General features: G+C 43.3%; 1 protein-coding gene and 1 long non-coding RNA gene across 3 annotated transcripts; one reads left to right on the top strand and one right to left on the bottom strand.

The window, feature by feature from the left end:
- Positions 1-1,276: 1,276 nt before the first annotated feature.
- On the bottom strand, positions 1,277-2,328 carry LOC145116339 (uncharacterized). The gene is made up of 2 exons (XR_013712008.1): positions 1,881-2,328; positions 1,277-1,789 (listed from the first exon to the last, which is right to left on the bottom strand). It is a non-coding gene; the product is annotated as an uncharacterized LOC145116339 (long non-coding RNA).
- Positions 2,329-16,403: 14,075 nt separating this feature from the next.
- On the top strand, positions 16,404-18,262 carry LOC145117550 (uncharacterized). 2 transcript variants are annotated; one of them, XM_079053843.1, is made up of 7 exons: positions 16,404-16,626; positions 16,882-17,083; positions 17,152-17,285; positions 17,371-17,509; positions 17,591-17,686; positions 17,787-17,876; positions 17,993-18,262. In XM_079053843.1, exons 2-7 carry the CDS (start codon positions 16,895-16,897, stop codon positions 18,125-18,127), a joined length of 783 nt encoding a protein of 260 aa, XP_078909969.1. In that variant the 5' UTR covers positions 16,404-16,626; positions 16,882-16,894; the 3' UTR covers positions 18,128-18,262. The 2 variants fall into 2 exon arrangements, with proteins under 2 accessions (XP_078909969.1, XP_078909968.1); XM_079053842.1 differs by having other exon boundaries at positions 16,410-16,626; positions 16,895-17,083.
- Positions 18,263-18,567: the final 305 nt, after the last annotated feature.

Genomic DNA, 18,567 nt, shown 5'->3' with positions numbered 1-18,567 from the left:
AACTCTAATCAATAATGTTCAGGTAATTAGACTCCAGTTTATTCAAAGATTGCAAGATTATTATCTACAAATGTTTAATCCAATTAAAGGGTGTTAGTAGTCATCGATCCTTGTCACTAATCTTGTTCACCAATTGGATTCGTGAAGCAGGAATTGGAGAAATCATCAGGGAATGCAGTCGAAGAGAAGCTACAAGAAGCTATCATGCGACTGGAGAACGAAAGAAAGAAAATGGAAGAAATCCCGGATTTACAACTTGAAGACAACACGAAAAGATTAAGACAAGCTTGCTTTAAAGCGAATTACAAGAAGAGGAAGACAATTGGGAATAATTCTTCGACATCAAGTACTACTTACAGGCAGTCGCCATCTTCGTGTTCTAGCACTTGTGTTGATTATGGCGGTCATGAAGCCATAGAAGGTGGTTATGGTGGTGATTTTGCAGAACAAGAAGAGATGAAGTCGCTATTATTTACTGGCTGTTTTCCTTCTTCTAGCAACGCCTTGTTATAAAAATGGTTATGTGTTTTCTGGAATCTAGGCCATAATCGACGTAATGTACGTTTTTTTCTCGTATAGGCCTTTTTATTTTAACTATATATAACTGAAACCAAATTATTGAGTTGGGTCAGACGTTTAACCCAAACCTGACCCAGATTGCAGGGCTGTAGTGCTTTTGACTTACGTTTATATACAGTTTTGTTTTTTTGGTTTGGGTCAAATTTGAGATATATTCTACAGTAAAGTGAATTTGGTCCAATATATATTTTAGAGTTTTGGTCCATTTTTTAGACAAAATTATAGTTTGTCAAAACAGACCTGGTGGCAACACTTCATGATAGTTTGTACGTGTTTGCAGTTAGATTCTTATGATTTTATTTTGGGATAACGACTTGAGATGATAAAGCATTTTAACTTTTGGTTATATTTAGTTATTAAATTATTTTTCTTGCTTTATAATTAACCATTGAATTTTTAGAAATGTATACAATATACCAGTATGACCGGTAATAATGGATTTTGTCAGTTTTCCGACCAAGTATGATTCTCCGGTCAAACTCGATTTTCTGGCGAGACCTCTTTTTTATTGAAAACGTTAAAAACTCAAAATTAGATGAGCACATATTTAAACCTTCTTTGCATCTTGATTAAATTGATTCGTCACAAGCACAATCAATAAAGTATGATTATCCCAATATTTTTTTCAAAGGATTCAAGCCTTATAAGAGAAACGTAGATCCGATTCCATTTGTAAGACGAACAAGGGAAAACTGACTTATGTCGAATGGATTGACTCGCAATTTCCTAAAAATAAACTAAATTCCTTACAACTGATTCGTTTTATGTCAAATGGATTTAGAAACTGTAAATTCATACATATTCATCGTTAATGCTCAAGAACAATCATATATGATTTGGAACTCCATATGGATGATCACAAAAAAGGCCATCACCATCTTTAAAGAGTTATTATTTCAAAGAATTCAGACGCCGGCATCCCAAACACCGTTGTATTTAAATTCATGAAAACTGATGCTACCATCGTCGTCGGTGTCAATATCATTCATCAGGTCATTAAGTTCCCGATAAGTCAATGGTTGGCCCAATTTCGCCATCTGGCTTGCAAGTTTGATAGGAGTAATGGACCCATTGCCATCTTTATCGAACAATCGAAAGGCTTTCATGAGTTAGTCTTGGTCGATGAAAATCTCTTCATCGGAATCAGGAAAAATGGCATTCAATAGTTCTTCAAATTCGATGGATCTGTTCCCATTGGCGTCTAATTTGGCTATTAAGGTGTCGATTTTGTATGACAGTCGAACAAATAAACTTCAAAAACAAAAAGTAAAGTTGAAGAAAGAGAAGAACGCAAAAGCTACCTTTGTGTTGAACGTATGACGTTGCGATGGAGACGTATGTTTCGCGACTAAAACACTTGTTTCATCGTCTCTGTAAACTGTAAATTTGTGGCAGCTACAGCTGAAACACTTGTTTGATTGTTCCTGTGAAGAAGGTCGCAACGATGGCTATTGCAGAAACACCTGACTTGCCCAAATCTTTAGATATACTCGTCAGATAAGAAAATTATTTTTTTTCAATGGATTTCCTCCAGATTTCGATGAAGACGAAACCCTAGGTTTTTCGAGTTTGATTTCAAGTTCATCTGATTCTTGTGCTCATCTAATTTTGGGTTTTTAACATTTCCAGTAAAGGTCTCGCCGGAAAGTCGAGTTTTACCGGAAAATTATACTTGGCCGGAAAACTTATGTTTGGACGGGCCGAAACCAACAAAACTCACTATTTCAAGGGTTAATAAAGCAAACAAAATAATTTAGTGACCAAAAGCTAAAGTACGTTATACTCTTCATTATCCATTTTTTTTTTATCATTGTTAATTCTTGTGTTTTGATTTTTTCTTTTTTAAATTGGTCTAAAATCACTATTACAACTTTGATTGAATGATTTTATTAATTAAATTTTAATATAGTTTTAGCAACAATTTTTATTAATTAAAATAAATACACAATTTAACCTTAATCCTAAAACTCATTACCTATTTCTACCACAATCCTCTTCTTGAAGAGGCATCCACCACCACTTATACCTTCAACTCCACCCTATCTGTAACAACGTAATTTTTCAACCAAAATTTTCATTTTTAACACAATAAAACTTGTATCATAATTCTCAAAACACTTATTTCTCAAATGTCAACAAAAGGAAACACAATCCCAAAATCATAAAAACAATCTTCTGCCGGTGTGTACAATCATGTCGGTGCCTTGCCGCGATCCTCGGAACTACCTGAAACACATAACACATAACACGGTAAGCATAAAAGCTTAGTGAGTTCCCCAAAATACCACACACAACACATTAGCCACTCGAGGCTATAACTCAATAAGACCCTCTAGTCGATGTGTCTCAGTGGGACCCTCTGGTCCCACAGCTCATATGGACCCTCCGGTCCCTCAACTCAGCATCACAATATAATACTCATAAAACATAACACAAGTAAATAGCAGGATATCTCATTACACAGTTCATACACATAAGACCCTCTGGTCACACATAAGGTTTACCACACTAGGTAAGTATAGTGAGAAGACTCACCTCGTAAACTAGTGAATGAAAATCTCGTAATCGGGATCGTGATCTCTACTCTCGGGTCTAGCTCCTGCCTAACACATAATAATTATTCCTAATTAATATTAGCCCTCAAGAAGCTGGACTAATCCCTTCCTATAATCTCGCAGAAGGGGAAAAGACCAATTTACCCCTCCAATGGTCCAAATGTCCACATGTTGACCAATCCCTAAAAGTCAGCGAAAGTCAACTCAAGTCAACGGTCCAACTTTGACCAGACTCGTCGAGTGCACTCGGGTGACTCGGCGAGTCCATGCATGTCCTCTGAATCCTCCTAAGGCCTCACTCGACTCGTCGAGTTAACCTTTCACTCGACGGGTTACCACTGGTCACGAATCGCGGGGCAACCCGATCCAACTCGTCGAGTCCTCTCATGAACTCGACGAGTTTCCTCCATGACAATACTCATTTGGCCTTCTGAGGCCAGATCTGCTTCTCTAACTTATAGATCTGGCCTCCTAGCACTCAAAAGTCATGTAAAGCTTCAATCTTTATGTCCATGCATCACATATCTAACTCTATTTGCTAAAATAACCCTTATAATGGTGTCTTAGGCTTAATACTCTTATGTGACTACATAAAGCTAGGTTGTTGGGACTCTCTGGACCTCTCAAGGTCCAGATCTAATGTCTAAGCCACAAAAAGGGACTCCACAGCTCCATATTTCAACTAAAGAGGGGCAAAGAAACCCTAGATTCATGAGATCTACTAAACAAACGAGAATGATCTTGAAATCATACCTTAAACAGCAACCTTTGAAGAAATGATAGCAGATCCGAGTCCCTCAAGTCAGCCTAGATTGAATCCCCCTTCTCCTCCCTTGCAAGAATGCACAAAAGTGATGAAATTAGCTCTCTCTCTCTCTCTATGCTCTCTGGTTCGATTAGGGTTTCTCCAGGGTATGTGTGGCCGCAAATGAAGGCCATAAAGGCCTTTAAATAGGGCTCAGGCCCAAAAATTTAGGGTTTCTGCCAACAGCGCGGACTCGTCGAGTCGCCTCACCGACTCGTCGAGTCCATTCATTAATCCGAGTCATCAATCGCGATCATACTCGACGAGTTTAGGCGTCAACTCGTCGAGTCCCTCTTCTTAACTTAAAAGAAATACTTAAATTATGATACCTGGAATCCGGATGTTACAACTCTCCCCCACTAGAATCAGACTTCGCCCTCGAAGTCTTACTCAGCAAACAACTCTGGATGCTGCTCCCGCATCTCTGACTTTGGCTCCCAAGTCAGCTCGGACCCTCTCCGATGTTGCCACTGGACCTGAACCAGGGGCACCTCTTTGTTCCTCAGAAACTTGATCTTCTGATCCAAGATCACGATCGGCTTCTCAATTTAATTCAGGCTCGCATCCACCTGAATATCCTCTAGTGATACCACTGCCGTCTCATCGACCACACACTTCCTCAACTGGGATACATGGAAGGTGTTATGGATCTGACTCAACTCCTCAGGTAGCTCCAAACGGTATGCTACCTTGCCCACTCTCGCGGTCACCCTGAAAGGACCAATGTATCGGGGCCCCAACTTACCCCTTTTCCTGAATCGAATCACTCCCTTCCAAGGAGATACCTTCAGGAGAACAAGGTCTCCAACCTGGAACTCGAGCTCGGACCGCCGTCTATCTGCATAGCTCTTCTGGCGGCTCTGGGCTGTCAGCAACCTCTGTCTGACCTGCTGTATCTGCTCAGTCGTCTTAAGCACTATCTCAGTGCTACCCATCACTCGCTGCCCTACCTCTCCCCAACAGATGGGAGTCTGAAACCTCCTCCCATATAAAAGCTCAAAGGGAGGCATACCAATACTCGAATGGTGGCTGTTGTTGTAGGAAAACGCAGCCAAAGGTAGGTATGTATCCCAACTTCCACCGAAGTCCATAACACATGCTCGAAGCATGTCCTCGAGTGTCTGTATCGTCCACTCACTCTGTCCATCCGTCTGTGGGTGGTAAGCAGTACTGAAGTGCAATCTCGTACCCAATTCCTCATGGAACTTCTTCCAGAACCTGGAAGTGAAACGTACATCTCGGTCTGACACAATCGAGATCGGCACTCCATGCCGCAACACCACCTCCCTCACATATATCTCTGCCAGCCTCTCTGCAGAAGAGCTCTCACTGATAGCAGGGAAGTGAGCGCTCTTCGTTAGCCGATCCACAATCACCTAAATTGCATCAACACCTCTCGCGGTCCTCGGCAATTTGGTGATAAAATCCATAGAAATTTGTTCCCACTTCCACTGGGGAACCTCCAGTGGCTGTAATTTTCCATGCAGACGTTGGTGCTCGGCCTTAACCCGACGACAGGTCAATCACCTCTCTACTACCCATGCAACATACCTCTTCATACAGGGCCACCAATAATCTCTCTTCAGGTCCAAATACATCTTAGTGGCCCCGGGATGGATCGAGAATCTCGATCTATGCGCCTCCTCCATCAGAATGCTACATGCCCCGCCCGTATACGACACCCAAATCCGACCACGAAAGGTCATAAGTCCTCGGCTATCCGTCACAAACTTGGATACCTGTCCAATCACCCGCTCCCTCTTGCGATTCTCCGGTCTCACAGCCTCTGCCTGGGCCTCTCGAATGGTATCCAACACCAGAGTCATCACCGTCATCCTCATACATATATCTCGAATCGGGGCACTCTACGCCCTACGACTTAGAGTATCGGCTACCATGTTAGCCTTGCCTGGGTGGTACAGGATCTCACAGTCATAGTCCTTTACCACATCCAACCATCTCCTCTGTCGCATGTTCAGGTTGGGCTGATCCATCAGATACTTCAAACTCTTGTGGTCCGTGTATATGGTACACCGAACCCCATACAAATAATGACGCCATATCTTGAGGGCGAACACTACTGCCCCCAACTCCAAATCGTGGGTGGGATACCTCGTCTCATGAGGCTTCAGCTGCCTCGATGCGTATGCTATCACGTGCCCTCTCTGCATAAGCACCGCACCCAACCCTGGTATGGACGCGTCACAGTACACCACAAAATCCTCCATTCCCTCCGGAAGAGCTAACATCGGGGCTTCGCATAATCTCTGGCGAAGGGTCTCAAACGAGGTCTGCTGCTCGGGACCCCAAGAAAAAGCAACGCCCTTCCGGGTCAATCTGGTGAGGGGAACGACAATCTTGGAGAAATCCCTGATAAATCTCCGATAGTAGCCGGCCAACCCTAGAAAACTCCTGATCTCAGTGGGGGATCTCGGCACCTCCCAACTCATAACAGCCTCAATCTTGGTCAGATCGACCGATATCCCTTTCTGATTAACGAGATGTCCCAAAAACTAGACCTCTCGTAACCAGAAATCACACTTGGAGAACTTGGCATAAAGCCTCTCCGATCTCAATACCCCGAGAATCTCCCTCAAATGCTCCTCATGTTGCTCCCTGGACCTCGAATACACCAGAATATCTTCGATGAACACGATCACCGATTGATCCAACATCGGCCTGCATACTCGGTTCATGAGATCCATAAACGATGCTGGTGCATTGGTGAGCCCGAAAGGCATCACCACGAACTCGTAATGCCCATAACGAGTCCTAAACTCCGTCTTCTGGATGTCCTCATCCCGCACCCTCATCTGGTGATATCCCGACCTCAAGTCTATCTTGGAGAACCAAGAAGTTCCCTGCAACTGATCGAACAAATCATCGATCCTCGAAAGTGGGTAACGGTTCTTGACCGTCAATTTGTTCAACTCCCGGTAATCAATGCACATCCGATGCGAACCATCCTTTTTCTTGACAAAAAGGATCGGCGCTCCCCACGGCGAGCTACTCGGTCGAATGAATCCCTTCCCCAACAGCTCCTGAAGCTGCGAGGATAACTCCTGCATCTCTGGTGGCGCAAGGCGATAAGGTGCCTTCGCAATAGGCGCCGCACCCGGAACCATATCGATGCGAAACTCCACCTGTCTCTCAGGAGGCACACCCGGTAACTCCTCGGGGAAAACATCTGGAAACTCTCGCATAATAGGAACCTCACTGACCGAGCTCGGACTCTCAGCGACAGCTCGTGTATCCATCACATAGGCTACAAACCCTTTACAGCCCTGATGTAGGCTCTGCCTTGCTCTGGCAGCCGAGCAAAATGCTGACCCAGATCGGGTACCCTCGCCATATACTGTAAGTACTCCCTCACTAGGGTTTCGTATGGTCACCAACTGACGCTCGCAGTCGATAATAGCTCCGAATCGGCTCAACCAGTCCATGCCCACGATGACACAGACATCCCCCATTGCAATAGGTACCAAATCTATCGGGAACTCAACACCGAAAATCTCGAGTATACATCCTCGAATCTCCTCAGCAGCAAAAACCACTCGCTCGTCAGCTATAGAAACTCGCAGAGGTCGACTCAACGCCTCTCGTCGGATACTGAGGTGCTGACTAAAAGCTAATGACACGAAAGATCGACTCGCACCCGAGTCAAATAACACCAAAGCAGGTACAGAATTCACAAGGAAAGTACCTAAACACGTCACAATATAAGCATAATATCTCAAACTCAGCATAAGTAAATAAAAGAATACATACCAGCCACGACATCGGGCGCTGCGCGGACCTCCTCCGCTGTCAACTGAAAGGCTCTCCCGCGAGCCCTCGGCGTCTCGGCCTTCACTGGACGGCTCTCAGAAGCACGCACAGAGGTAGGTGCAGATCCCTACGCTGGTCCCTACACTAGTTGGGGGCACTCGGCCTTCCGGTGGCCGGTCTGGTTGCAATGAAAGCAAACCGAGAATCCCTTGGGGAAATCCTTTGCCATGTGCCCCTCCTTGCCACATTTGTAGCAGATCCCCGCTCGGCAAGAACCCTCATGACTCTTGCCGCACTTGCCACAAGTACGGCTCTTCTGGCCCCCAACTCTGGAATCAGCGGGCTTAGCCCGCTTCGTCGCCGGCTGCGACTGCACCGGCCTCCGGTCCCTCCCCCGGGACTCCTCCTCATCCTCCATGGTCTGTAACTCAAGCTCAATCTCCCTCCTCCTGGCATTGGCCTGAAGCTCGCCCAATGTACGGTATGACGAGTTCGCCATGAACTCTCGTATATCCCTCCTCAGTATGCTTAGATATCGGCTCACACGTGCCTGCTCAGTGGACACGTGTTCAGGGCAAAACATCGCCCTCTCATGGAACATCCTCGAGATCTCAGTCACTGACTTTGTCTTCTGCCTGAGAGACAGAAACTCTTGTGCCAAACGTTCCCTCTCCACCGGGGGAACATACTCGTCTCGAAACATCTGAACAAACCTCTCCCATGTCACTACGACATGATCTGCAGTGGTAAAGCCAGCTGTCGCGAACTTCCACCAGTCCTTCGCTCCCAAGCGAAGCTGGTTCAGCGCAAACCGAACTCTCAAATGGTCGGGACAGGAGCACGTGTAAAAACACCCCTCGATATCGGAGATCCACCTCATAGCCGCAATCGGATCCTGCGTCCCATCAAACTCGGGTGGCTTCGTGTTGCTGAACTCTCGGAACAGCTACGAGTCACCTCCCTGAGGCCAAGCAGCAGCGACGGCTGCAGTGGCCGCATCAGCAGCAGCCTCAGTGATAGCAGCATAACGCTTGTCAAATGTCTGAATCAAGGTGGTCTTGATAGACCCAAACATCTCCGGAATCTCTGCTCGGATAGCTGCAGCTACCTCCTCGTGGATCATCCTCCGTATCTCCTCATCGCTACTCCCACTGCTCCCAGGGTTGTGGCGTGTCCCCACCATGATGTCTTTGAAACACAACACAATAATATCAGAGACTCGCTCGAGCATACTCACACTCGATCACCCGACCCTACTTGTTCCTTAGCATCCCAAGGATTCTTACTTGGGCCGCTTACTGATCCGGTGCTTCCAGTAGTACGGGCCCAATACTACCTTCCACACCGCATCAGTGTTCATCCCAAGTCCTCCTCCCCGGATCCCAATTTACAAGTACTCTATGCCTCACAATCTACTCTCACAGAAGTTTTCTCATTGGCTAGTTCCTGCTAGGTACTCATACTCCAGCTAAACACTAATAACAGAAATCCTTAGGCTAAGGCATCACAAATCAGGCCACCCTAGTCCTAATATATGAATCACCTAGCCTACTCTCTATTATGCATCATATCACATAAAATATCTCATAACTCAAAATAAGGGTATTTTGGGAAATCACCGCTCGGCTCTAGCTGATTATACACACTGCTCCGGCTCGACTTCTCTTAGACTCTTGCTCATTTTAGAATGAAATTATCCCTTTTTGAAAATCCTTCTCAAATCCTCAGTTTGAGTCCAAACACACCCGAGGGTGTATCCGAATCCCTCAAACCAAGGCTCTGATACCAACTTGTAACAACGTATTTTTTCAACCAAAATTTTCATTTTTAACACAATAAAACTTGTATCATAATTCTCAAAACACTTATTTCTCAAATGTCAACAAAAGGAAACACAATCCCAGAATCATAAAAACAATCTTCTGCCGGTGTGTACAATCATGCCGGTGCCTTGCCGCGATCCTCGGAACTACCTGAAACACATAACACATAACACGGTAAGCATAAAAGCTTAGTGAGTTCCCCAAAATACCACACACAACACATTAGCCACTCGAGGCTATAACTCAATAAGACCCTCTGGTCGATGTGTCTCAATGGGACCCTCTGGTCCCACAGCTCATATGGACCCTCCGGTCCCTCAACTCAACATCACAATATAATACTCATAAACTTAACACAAGTAAATAGCAGGATATCTCATTACACAGTTCATACACATAAGGCCCTCTGGTCACACATAAGGTTTACCACACTAGGTAAGTATAGTGAGAAGACTCACCTCGTAAACTAGTAAATGAAAATCTCGTAATCGGGATCGTGATCTCTACTCCCGGGTCTAGCTCCTGCCTAACACATAATAATTATTCCTAATTAATATTAGCCCTTAAGAAGCTGGACTAATCCCTTTCTATAATCTCGCAGAAGGGGAAAAGACCAATTTACCCCTCCAATGGTCCAAATGTCCACATGTTGACCAATCCCTAAAAGTCAACGAAAGTCAACTCAAGTCAACGGTCCAACTTTGACCAGACTCGTCGAGTGCACTCGGGTGACTCGGCGAGTCCATGCATGTCCTCTGAATCCTCCTAAGGCCTCACTCGACTCGTCGAGTTAACCTTTCAGTCGACGGGTTACCACTGGTCACGAATCGCGGGGCAACCCGATCCGACTCATCGAGTCCTCTCATGAACTCGGCGAGTTTCCTCCATGACAATACTCATTTAGCCTTCTGAGGTCAGATCTGCTTCTCTAACTTATAGATCTGGCCTCCTAGCACTCAAAAGTCACGTAAAGCTTTAATCTTTATGTCCATGCATCACCTATCTAGCTCTATTTGCTAAAATAACCCTTATAATGGTGTCTTAGGCTCAATACTCTCATGTGACTGCATAAAGCTAGGTTGTTGGGACTCTCTGGACCTCTTAAGGTCCATATCTAATGTCTAAGCCACAAAAAGGGACTCCACAACTCCATATTTCAACTAAAGAGGGGCAAAGAAACCCTAGATTCATGAGATCTACTAAACAAACGAGAATGATCCTAAAATCATACCTCAAACAACAACCTTTGAAGAAATGATAGCAGATCCGAGTCCCTCAAGTTAGCCTAGCTTGAATCCCCCTTCCCCTCCCTTGCAAGAATGCACAAAAGTGATGAAATTAGCTCTCTCTCTCTCTCTCTCTATGCTCTCTGGTTCGATTAGGGTTTCTCCAGGGTATGTGTGGCCACAAATGAAGGCCATAAATGCCTTTAAATAGGGCTCAGGCCCAAAAATTTAGGGTTGCTGCATACCTCACCTTCGACCCCTCAGGGCAGAAGCTAGTCAACTGTGCAGACTCAATGTCTGTAATCCATCGTCTGGCAGCAATGGGGTCCTTCGCCCCATGGAAATCTGGCGCACCACTGCCCCTGAAGTCCTTAAAGGACAGCGTGCGGGATCCTGACTAGCCAGATGCCATGTCACTCCTGAACGCCCTGAGACGGTCCTCCATCAGCTCAACTATCCCTTCCTTGATCGACCCGAAAATGATGGGGGTCGACTCAAGGATGCCTCTGGTGATCTCTGACGCGATGAACTCGCGTAGTCTCTCATCTACTGGCTCGGAACCTGATCCCGGACCCGATCCCTCTCCTGAACTGCCAACCGCTGGCCTCGGACATAGTACCACCATTCTGCAATACATACAGGCAACCATTAGTGATACTGACACCTCTAAAGGGATCACATCTACTACAAGTTCCCTGGTCTTGCCTTAGCCTTCCTTGATTCAAGTACGGATCCTCTGCTTTCAGTAGTACGGGCCCATACTACCTTCCACATCTATCCGTACTTTCCTCAAGAATCGCCTCGACTCCACCAAGTCCCTTCTACTACTACTGCTGATCTCATGCTAATCTCATCCTAGGCTTGCCCTAGGTAATCACCAACCCACTCTCCGCCATCAGCTGCATAAGAAGTCCCGGCTTTCTTCCCCTAACTAGCTCGCGAATACTATTACATATTACTCAGACTAGATAATTCTTCGAATGAGAGGTCCTACCCTACAACGGTTGGACTCAAACAAGAGCTGCGAAATAGAGCTAGACCCAACCTTCTGAAATTATTTAGTCCTTGCAATATGTAACTTAACATATTCGTTTACTAGTTAGTGAAAGACAACTAGAACTTCTAAAAGCACAAAGCAAGCAGCATTCGGGCATTGAGTACACATAATCAAGTATATACTACTCTGGCTATCATACCGACTAATCTGTAATAGCATGCAGTTCTCAATAAGCTGGTACACATATAATAGGCACATAAGGCATCCTTCCTAGATCCTTAGCCCTAAGTTAGCATGCAGTTCTACTGAAACTGAGACTGGTAATCATATCATAAACTTGTATGGGTACTTTGGGGAATACTTACTTGAGCTCGGCCGGTCGCGCACATCACACACTTCGTTCTTTTCCAAACTCTTTATCTTAACTTTTAGAAAATCATTTTCTTTTGTAAAAATCCCTTTAGTCCCTCGATTTGAGTCCAGACACTCCCGAAGGTGCGTCCGAATCCCTCAAACCAGGGCTCTGATACCAACTTGTAACATCCCAAATTTTCACGTCCAAAAATTTCCTTTTTGATTAATTGATTTGTAAAACATTTGTAATAAAACATCATCCGATCATATCATTTCATAAAAATATATCTCGTGTCTGAAAACCAAATCATAACAATAATAATAATGCCAGAGTACAATCCCAGAACATCTCATAATGCGGAAAAACCAATGCGTGTGTGTATGATGTGCCGCTACCGCGCCAGGTCCTTCCCCTTCGCTGAAGAGGTACCTGAAACAAACTGTAAACTATAAGCACGAAGCTTAGTGAGTTTCCCCCATCGTCCACATACCATACAATCATATAGCGTACATACTGCCAGACATTTCTGGGGTGCCTGACCTACCCGGTACGACCATTCTGGGGTGCCGACCTACCCGTGTCAAGCCATTCTGGGGTGGTGACCTACCCGTGTCAAGCCATTCTGGGGTGCTGACTACCCTTCGATCCTAACAACTGAACCTCGGGGACTATTTCACCCCTACCACTACTACCGCATATATCATAGCATAATCTACTGTCAGACAAATCTGGGGTGTCCAACCTACCCTTCGGTCCTAACAACCGAATCTCAGGGACTATTCCCCCTCCTACTACCTCTATCTCATGTAACATATCATGCTAGCAGCTAAACATATCATAGCATACTGTTAGGCATATCTGGGGTGCCTAACCTATCCTTCGGTCCTAACAACCGAACGCTATTACTATCACATATCATATCACGCTAGCATATAACATATCAGGTAGTAATAACACATATGAATATCACAAAGACAAACATCTATCATATGATCCCTACTGGTGGGCCGGCATTGTGGCCGTAGACCCACCGCTACTGGAAGGTAACTCACCTCGTAGTAGCTGCTGATCTGTGCGGGAAATCCTCTGACTGCTACTGCTGCTGCTCCGGAAATCCTCCGGCTATAATTCCCACAAAACACTTAGTCATACACTGCCAACTGCTTTTAGGGTAAAATGACCATTTTACCCCTGACCGAATCAAAGTCAAAGTCAAAGTCAACTTCCAGTTGACCTGACTCGCCGAGTTGGTTCGCCAACTCGCCGAGTCCCTATCCTTCTATTTGACCTTATACTCGTCTTTACTCGTCGAGTTAGGCGATGACTCGACGAGTTTTCCTTCTAATTGAACATCTACTGAATCTTCATCCGACTCGCCGAGTTGTATAAACAACTCGTCGAGTTCATCTTCAACTGATGAACAGGTCCTGTCCTTGACTCGCCGAGTTGTATGAACAACTCGTCGAGTTCATCTTCAATCTTAAGAAGATTGCCTTGGACTCGCCGAGTCTGTTCATGCACTCGCCGAGTCCCATGAATTCCAGAACCATAGCTTAGTCCAGAACATTGGGTCACTCCCCGGGACTCCCTAAAACCTTTCCACACTCAACTGGGCCCTTTTGACCCTCAACAGATATGGCACAGAACCCTAGGACTCGCCGAGTCCAAGAATGGACTCGTCGAGTTAGTCACATCCTCTCACTAAATCTTCGATTTCTGATGTACAACCTTTGATCAAAAGATAGATCTATGCTTCTACAATCGATCTAGCACGTAAAGTTACAACCTTTACGTGCTTGCATGAGACTTTGAGCTCAAAAGGTCCTAAAACAAGCTCTTACAATGCATGGGGCCTTCTTTGAGTGCAAAAAGCCACTCCTTTCTGCCTTGTAACCCCTCTAAGGACCTAGATCCGAAACATCAACCCCAAACCATGCTTGCAATCATGGTTGGTGACCAAAATGGATTAGAAAAGCCCTAGAACTCCACAAAATGGGATCTATCAAAAGAACAACCAAGGTACAGACTTTTTACCTTCAATAAGCTGAAAATGGTGCACAAACTCGGATCCCTTTAGCCTCATCTTGATCCTTCAAGCTTTTCCTTCCCTCCTTGGATCACAAAAACACCAAAGTCACTCCAAATGCTTTAGATTGCTTCAATAACGGCTAGGGTTTCAATGAGAGGTGTTTGGGAGCATAAAGGGGCGATGAAGGCTGCATAAGGTCGTTTAAATAGGGTGCAAACCCTTGGATTAGGGTTTTTGTCCAGACAGCGTCTACTCGCCGAGTCCGGGACCCGACTCGTCGAGTCCATCGCTTAAATCTCGCGTTCCGTCCCGCTTCTACTCGGCGAGTTGGTCCTTCAACTCGCCGAGTCCAAGGCCAAAAAAATGCAAAATATTTAAAGAATTAATAAAAGAATACGTACCAAGAACCAGGTGCTACAACCGATGGTTGTGGAATAAGCGTTGGTTATTGATGGTGTGTTCGGCTATGAAGGGTGTGCATCGGTGATACAGGGCGGCGTCGACAACTTGTTTGACTCTTACAAATAAAGAGCCCGATGATGGTCATAGTTCAAGATAGAGAGAAAGAAACACAAGCCCAGTATACTATCAGGGCTAAGGAAGGAAAAATATGAGGAGAATGGTGGTTGCGGCGCGTTATGTGGCAACATCGTATTGACCATAGGGAGAAAGATGAAGAGGAAGGTAGTGGCGGCACGATCTGTTGCGGCATCGTGGCGTGTCGTGTTCATATTATATAAAAAATTATCATGTCGTGTTGTATCAGCTAAAACACGACACCACTTCTCGATTATAAAAAAACTGATTGTTATCACATTTCGGAGTTATCATATTTAATGAGGGTTTGGCTGTAACGATTGTATTCTACGATTTGAAAAGATGAAACTAGAAATACAAGTTATTGTCAGTGATAAGATTATTTTGAGCACAAAATAAAAGTTTAATTGTAAATGGTGTACAAAAGATGAGATTAAATGTGAACAAAAGTGACATTTGGTTACCCTCTTAAATTATTTTTTCAATCTCATATGTCATATAGATTCTACATATATGCTAATTGGATGTTAACTATTAGACTATAAGGAGTGGAGGTGTTAAGCTCACTTGCTAAGGAGTGCTAAGCTTGTCAAACACCACCCCCTAGCATGTGCTAAGGAAGGTGCTAAGAACAGCTCGTTACATGCATAGCGAGAGGAGAGAGAGAAGAAACTTTGCTTTGATTGACCGCTCATCTTTTAACCACAAAAACTATTAGTTGTTGCTCTATTTTATTTTATTTTCAAAATAAAACTTATTTAAAATCACACACTACCAATCCCTACCTTTTTACTAGGGGTGAGCAAACCCAAACCAACAAACCGAGAAACCGACGAAACTGAAACCGAAAAAACCGAAACCGCAGCAAAACCAACGGTTAGAGTTTGAATTTTTTAAAAATCGAAAAGTCGGGTTCGGTTTTGGTTTTGGTTTTTACCCAAAAACCGACCCATCCAACCCGAGAAACCGACCCATACTTAAAACCGACAAACAGCCCCAAGAAACCGACCCACCCAACCCGAGAAACCGACTCATACTTGATTGTTTTTTGGTTATAATAGACTATTTCGGGCTTTGGTTGTAACTTGTAATGGACTATTTGGTTGTAAGACTCATGTTTTTTGAAGTATTTAACTTCAATATGGTGTTTTTGAAGTATTTTACTTCTTGCATCATTTCTGGAAAATGGGTTAAAACCCAAAACTCATGGGTTTAAACCCAGAACCCGTGAGTGTATGGGTTGAACCCAAAAAACCGACCTCAGAACCCAAGAAACCGAACCAACCAGAAACCGATCCTACTGGGTACTGAAAACCAGAAACCGAACATTTATGGGTTGGGTTGGGTTTGGGTCCAAAACCGACCCAAACCAACCAATGCACAACCCTACTTTTTACAACTTGGATGCTACTACTTCTTTCAGCCTATGTGACATCAAAACATCTTATGTGGCAAGGTGTTAGGAGTGTTACAACTTCCTCTAGCTTTAGAAAAACGATGGTAATGGTATAATTTAAACATAAAATAAGGGTTTAATGTTAATGATGTAAAAAAAAAACGAATGTGAATAGAAGTAACAAGTTGTTACTCTTTTATTCATTTTTCCTTTTAAAAATAAGACTTTAATCTTCCCTTCAAAAACAGTAGTAGCTGTTTATACGTATATAATTTACCGATGTACGAAGAACACTTTCTTGGTAAATCGATAACGTATTTGAAACTTTCTTTTTTGGTGAAAAATGCACAAGATTCGTCAACGTCTGAACCGCGTCAAACAATGCGAAATATCCCATAATTGCATATCCATTTTCTTGTATTTTATCCAAAATATCCATATCCCCAAATCAATATGCTCACACCCTAGATTTTGAAACCAGACCAGAGTTACAATATCAAACTTACGATTTCATCTGTCCAACACTAATTCCACCTACTCGATCACTTCTTTTAAGGTATTCAACCCTCGATTCTAGTTCAATTTCGTATTATTTCTGTGTTTTGAGCTCCCCTATTGTACTAGGGTTTTGGACTATCGTTCGTAATTGCTTTGATTCAGTTTCTATGATGTTTACGTATGTAAGTTATGTATCTTGTGGACTGATTTTCTGCAACATAGCCGGTTTTTCTGATTCGTGTACGCAGCAAACTAGTTTGGGGTTTCCCCAAAATTTCGTAATTAGAACTTGAATTAACGATATTGATGAAAGTGTGGTTTTGCAGATGGAAGACCACCTAATTTCGCGTGTTGATCAGCTCAGTGATGCTGCTAATCTGCCGACTGATACAACGGAATACGAGGCATCCGGTGAGAAAGAGCCATTGATTCCGTCAACTGAATGCCGCATCTGCCAGGAGGAAGATAGCATCAAAAACCTAGAAGTTCCTTGCGCTTGCAGCGGCAGCCTCAAGGCAAGTTTCTTCTTTATTTATTAAAGACACATTTGTCGATATTATGCTAAAATCATCATATTTCACAGTTTGCGCATAGAAAATGTGTTCAGCGATGGTGCAATGAAAAACGAGATATCATCTGTGAAATCTGTCATCAGCCTTACAAATCTGGTTATTCTGCTCCTACACCTCAATCACAAGACACCGTTATTGATATCAGGCATGTTATATCTTATCCCATCCTTGATTCTTAGTTTGTTATCACTGATCAGAAGAAGCTCTATATTGATTTAATTCTTATACAGCGGAAGTTGGACTATTGCTGGTTCACCTGTAGACTTGAATGATCCTCGAGTTTTGCCTATGGCAGCTGAGAATAATTATGATGAATATGAAGAAAACAGTACCAGTGCAGCTTCTTTTTGTCGCTCATCTGCTATCATAGTAAGCCATTACCAATTTACCATCTCTTTAATCAAAATTCAAATATATTATTAGATTTTTATTATGGCAATTTTGTCACAGTTGATGGGTCTTTTGCTGTTGAGGCATGCTCTCACAATCGGATATGGTGGTAGTGATGATGATGATGATGTTGATGATCCTTCTGCCTTTTTTGCTGTAAGTCGAATTTATTTAAACTTTTGTATATGCTCTGATAAATTAGTATCTTAGTATTATTTGTAGCACATCTTGATGATTCTTATATGATTTCGGGCAGCTGTTTGTGCTTCGGGCAGCTGGGTTTCTTCTTCCTTGCTACATAATGATTTGGGCAATCAGTATATTGCAGCACCGTAGGCAATCCCAGGTAAAAAAAAAGACTATTTTTTTTAATAAAATTATGTCCCACACTACAAATTAAAAGCTTCAAGATTTGTTAAAAAAGAAGAAGCCAGTTTTCATATTATTATTTTCGATAAGCAGGAAAGGGAAGCACTGGCAGCAGCTGACGTGGCATTCATGATTCATTCAGGGCAACATAGAGGGTTGCAAGTCACCATTGCACCAGGACCTGCCATGTCACCGACACCTGTCATACCAGTGCCCAATTACCCATAGTAGGCCCCACCCACTAGCCACTTCAATAGTATATATCTATGGAGAAACATGACTGAAGTGTTCTTGATGTTATTTGTATCAAAAAATGAAATTTGAGATATATATATATATATATATGTGTGTAAATTCTGGTTGTGGTGACGTGTGACCATTTATTTAATCTTGTATTTGATTAAATGAGAATCACAAAATAAAAATAAAAATAAAAATAAATGGGGGACCCATAAGAGAAATATATATATATATATATATATATATATATATATATATATATATATATATATATATATATATATATGAATTTGCAAAAACAAATGGTTATATTATAGGGAAAGAAAGAAAAGCATAAAGCAAGATATTAAGACACAAGAAACAAAGACTGGTTTGTGAATGCATGGATATAAGAGCTTGGAATTCTAAAGTTAAGTTTAAGAGAGCAT

This window comes from Lactuca virosa, chromosome 5 (genome assembly GCF_052849685.1).
Source record: "Lactuca virosa cultivar CGN04683 chromosome 5, Lactuca_virosa_CGN04683_v6, whole genome shotgun sequence".
Taxonomy (NCBI): Eukaryota; Viridiplantae; Streptophyta; class Magnoliopsida; order Asterales; family Asteraceae; genus Lactuca; species Lactuca virosa.
The sequence above is the reverse complement of the archived record's forward strand: the minus strand, read 5'-3'. Positions and strand labels throughout refer to the sequence as shown.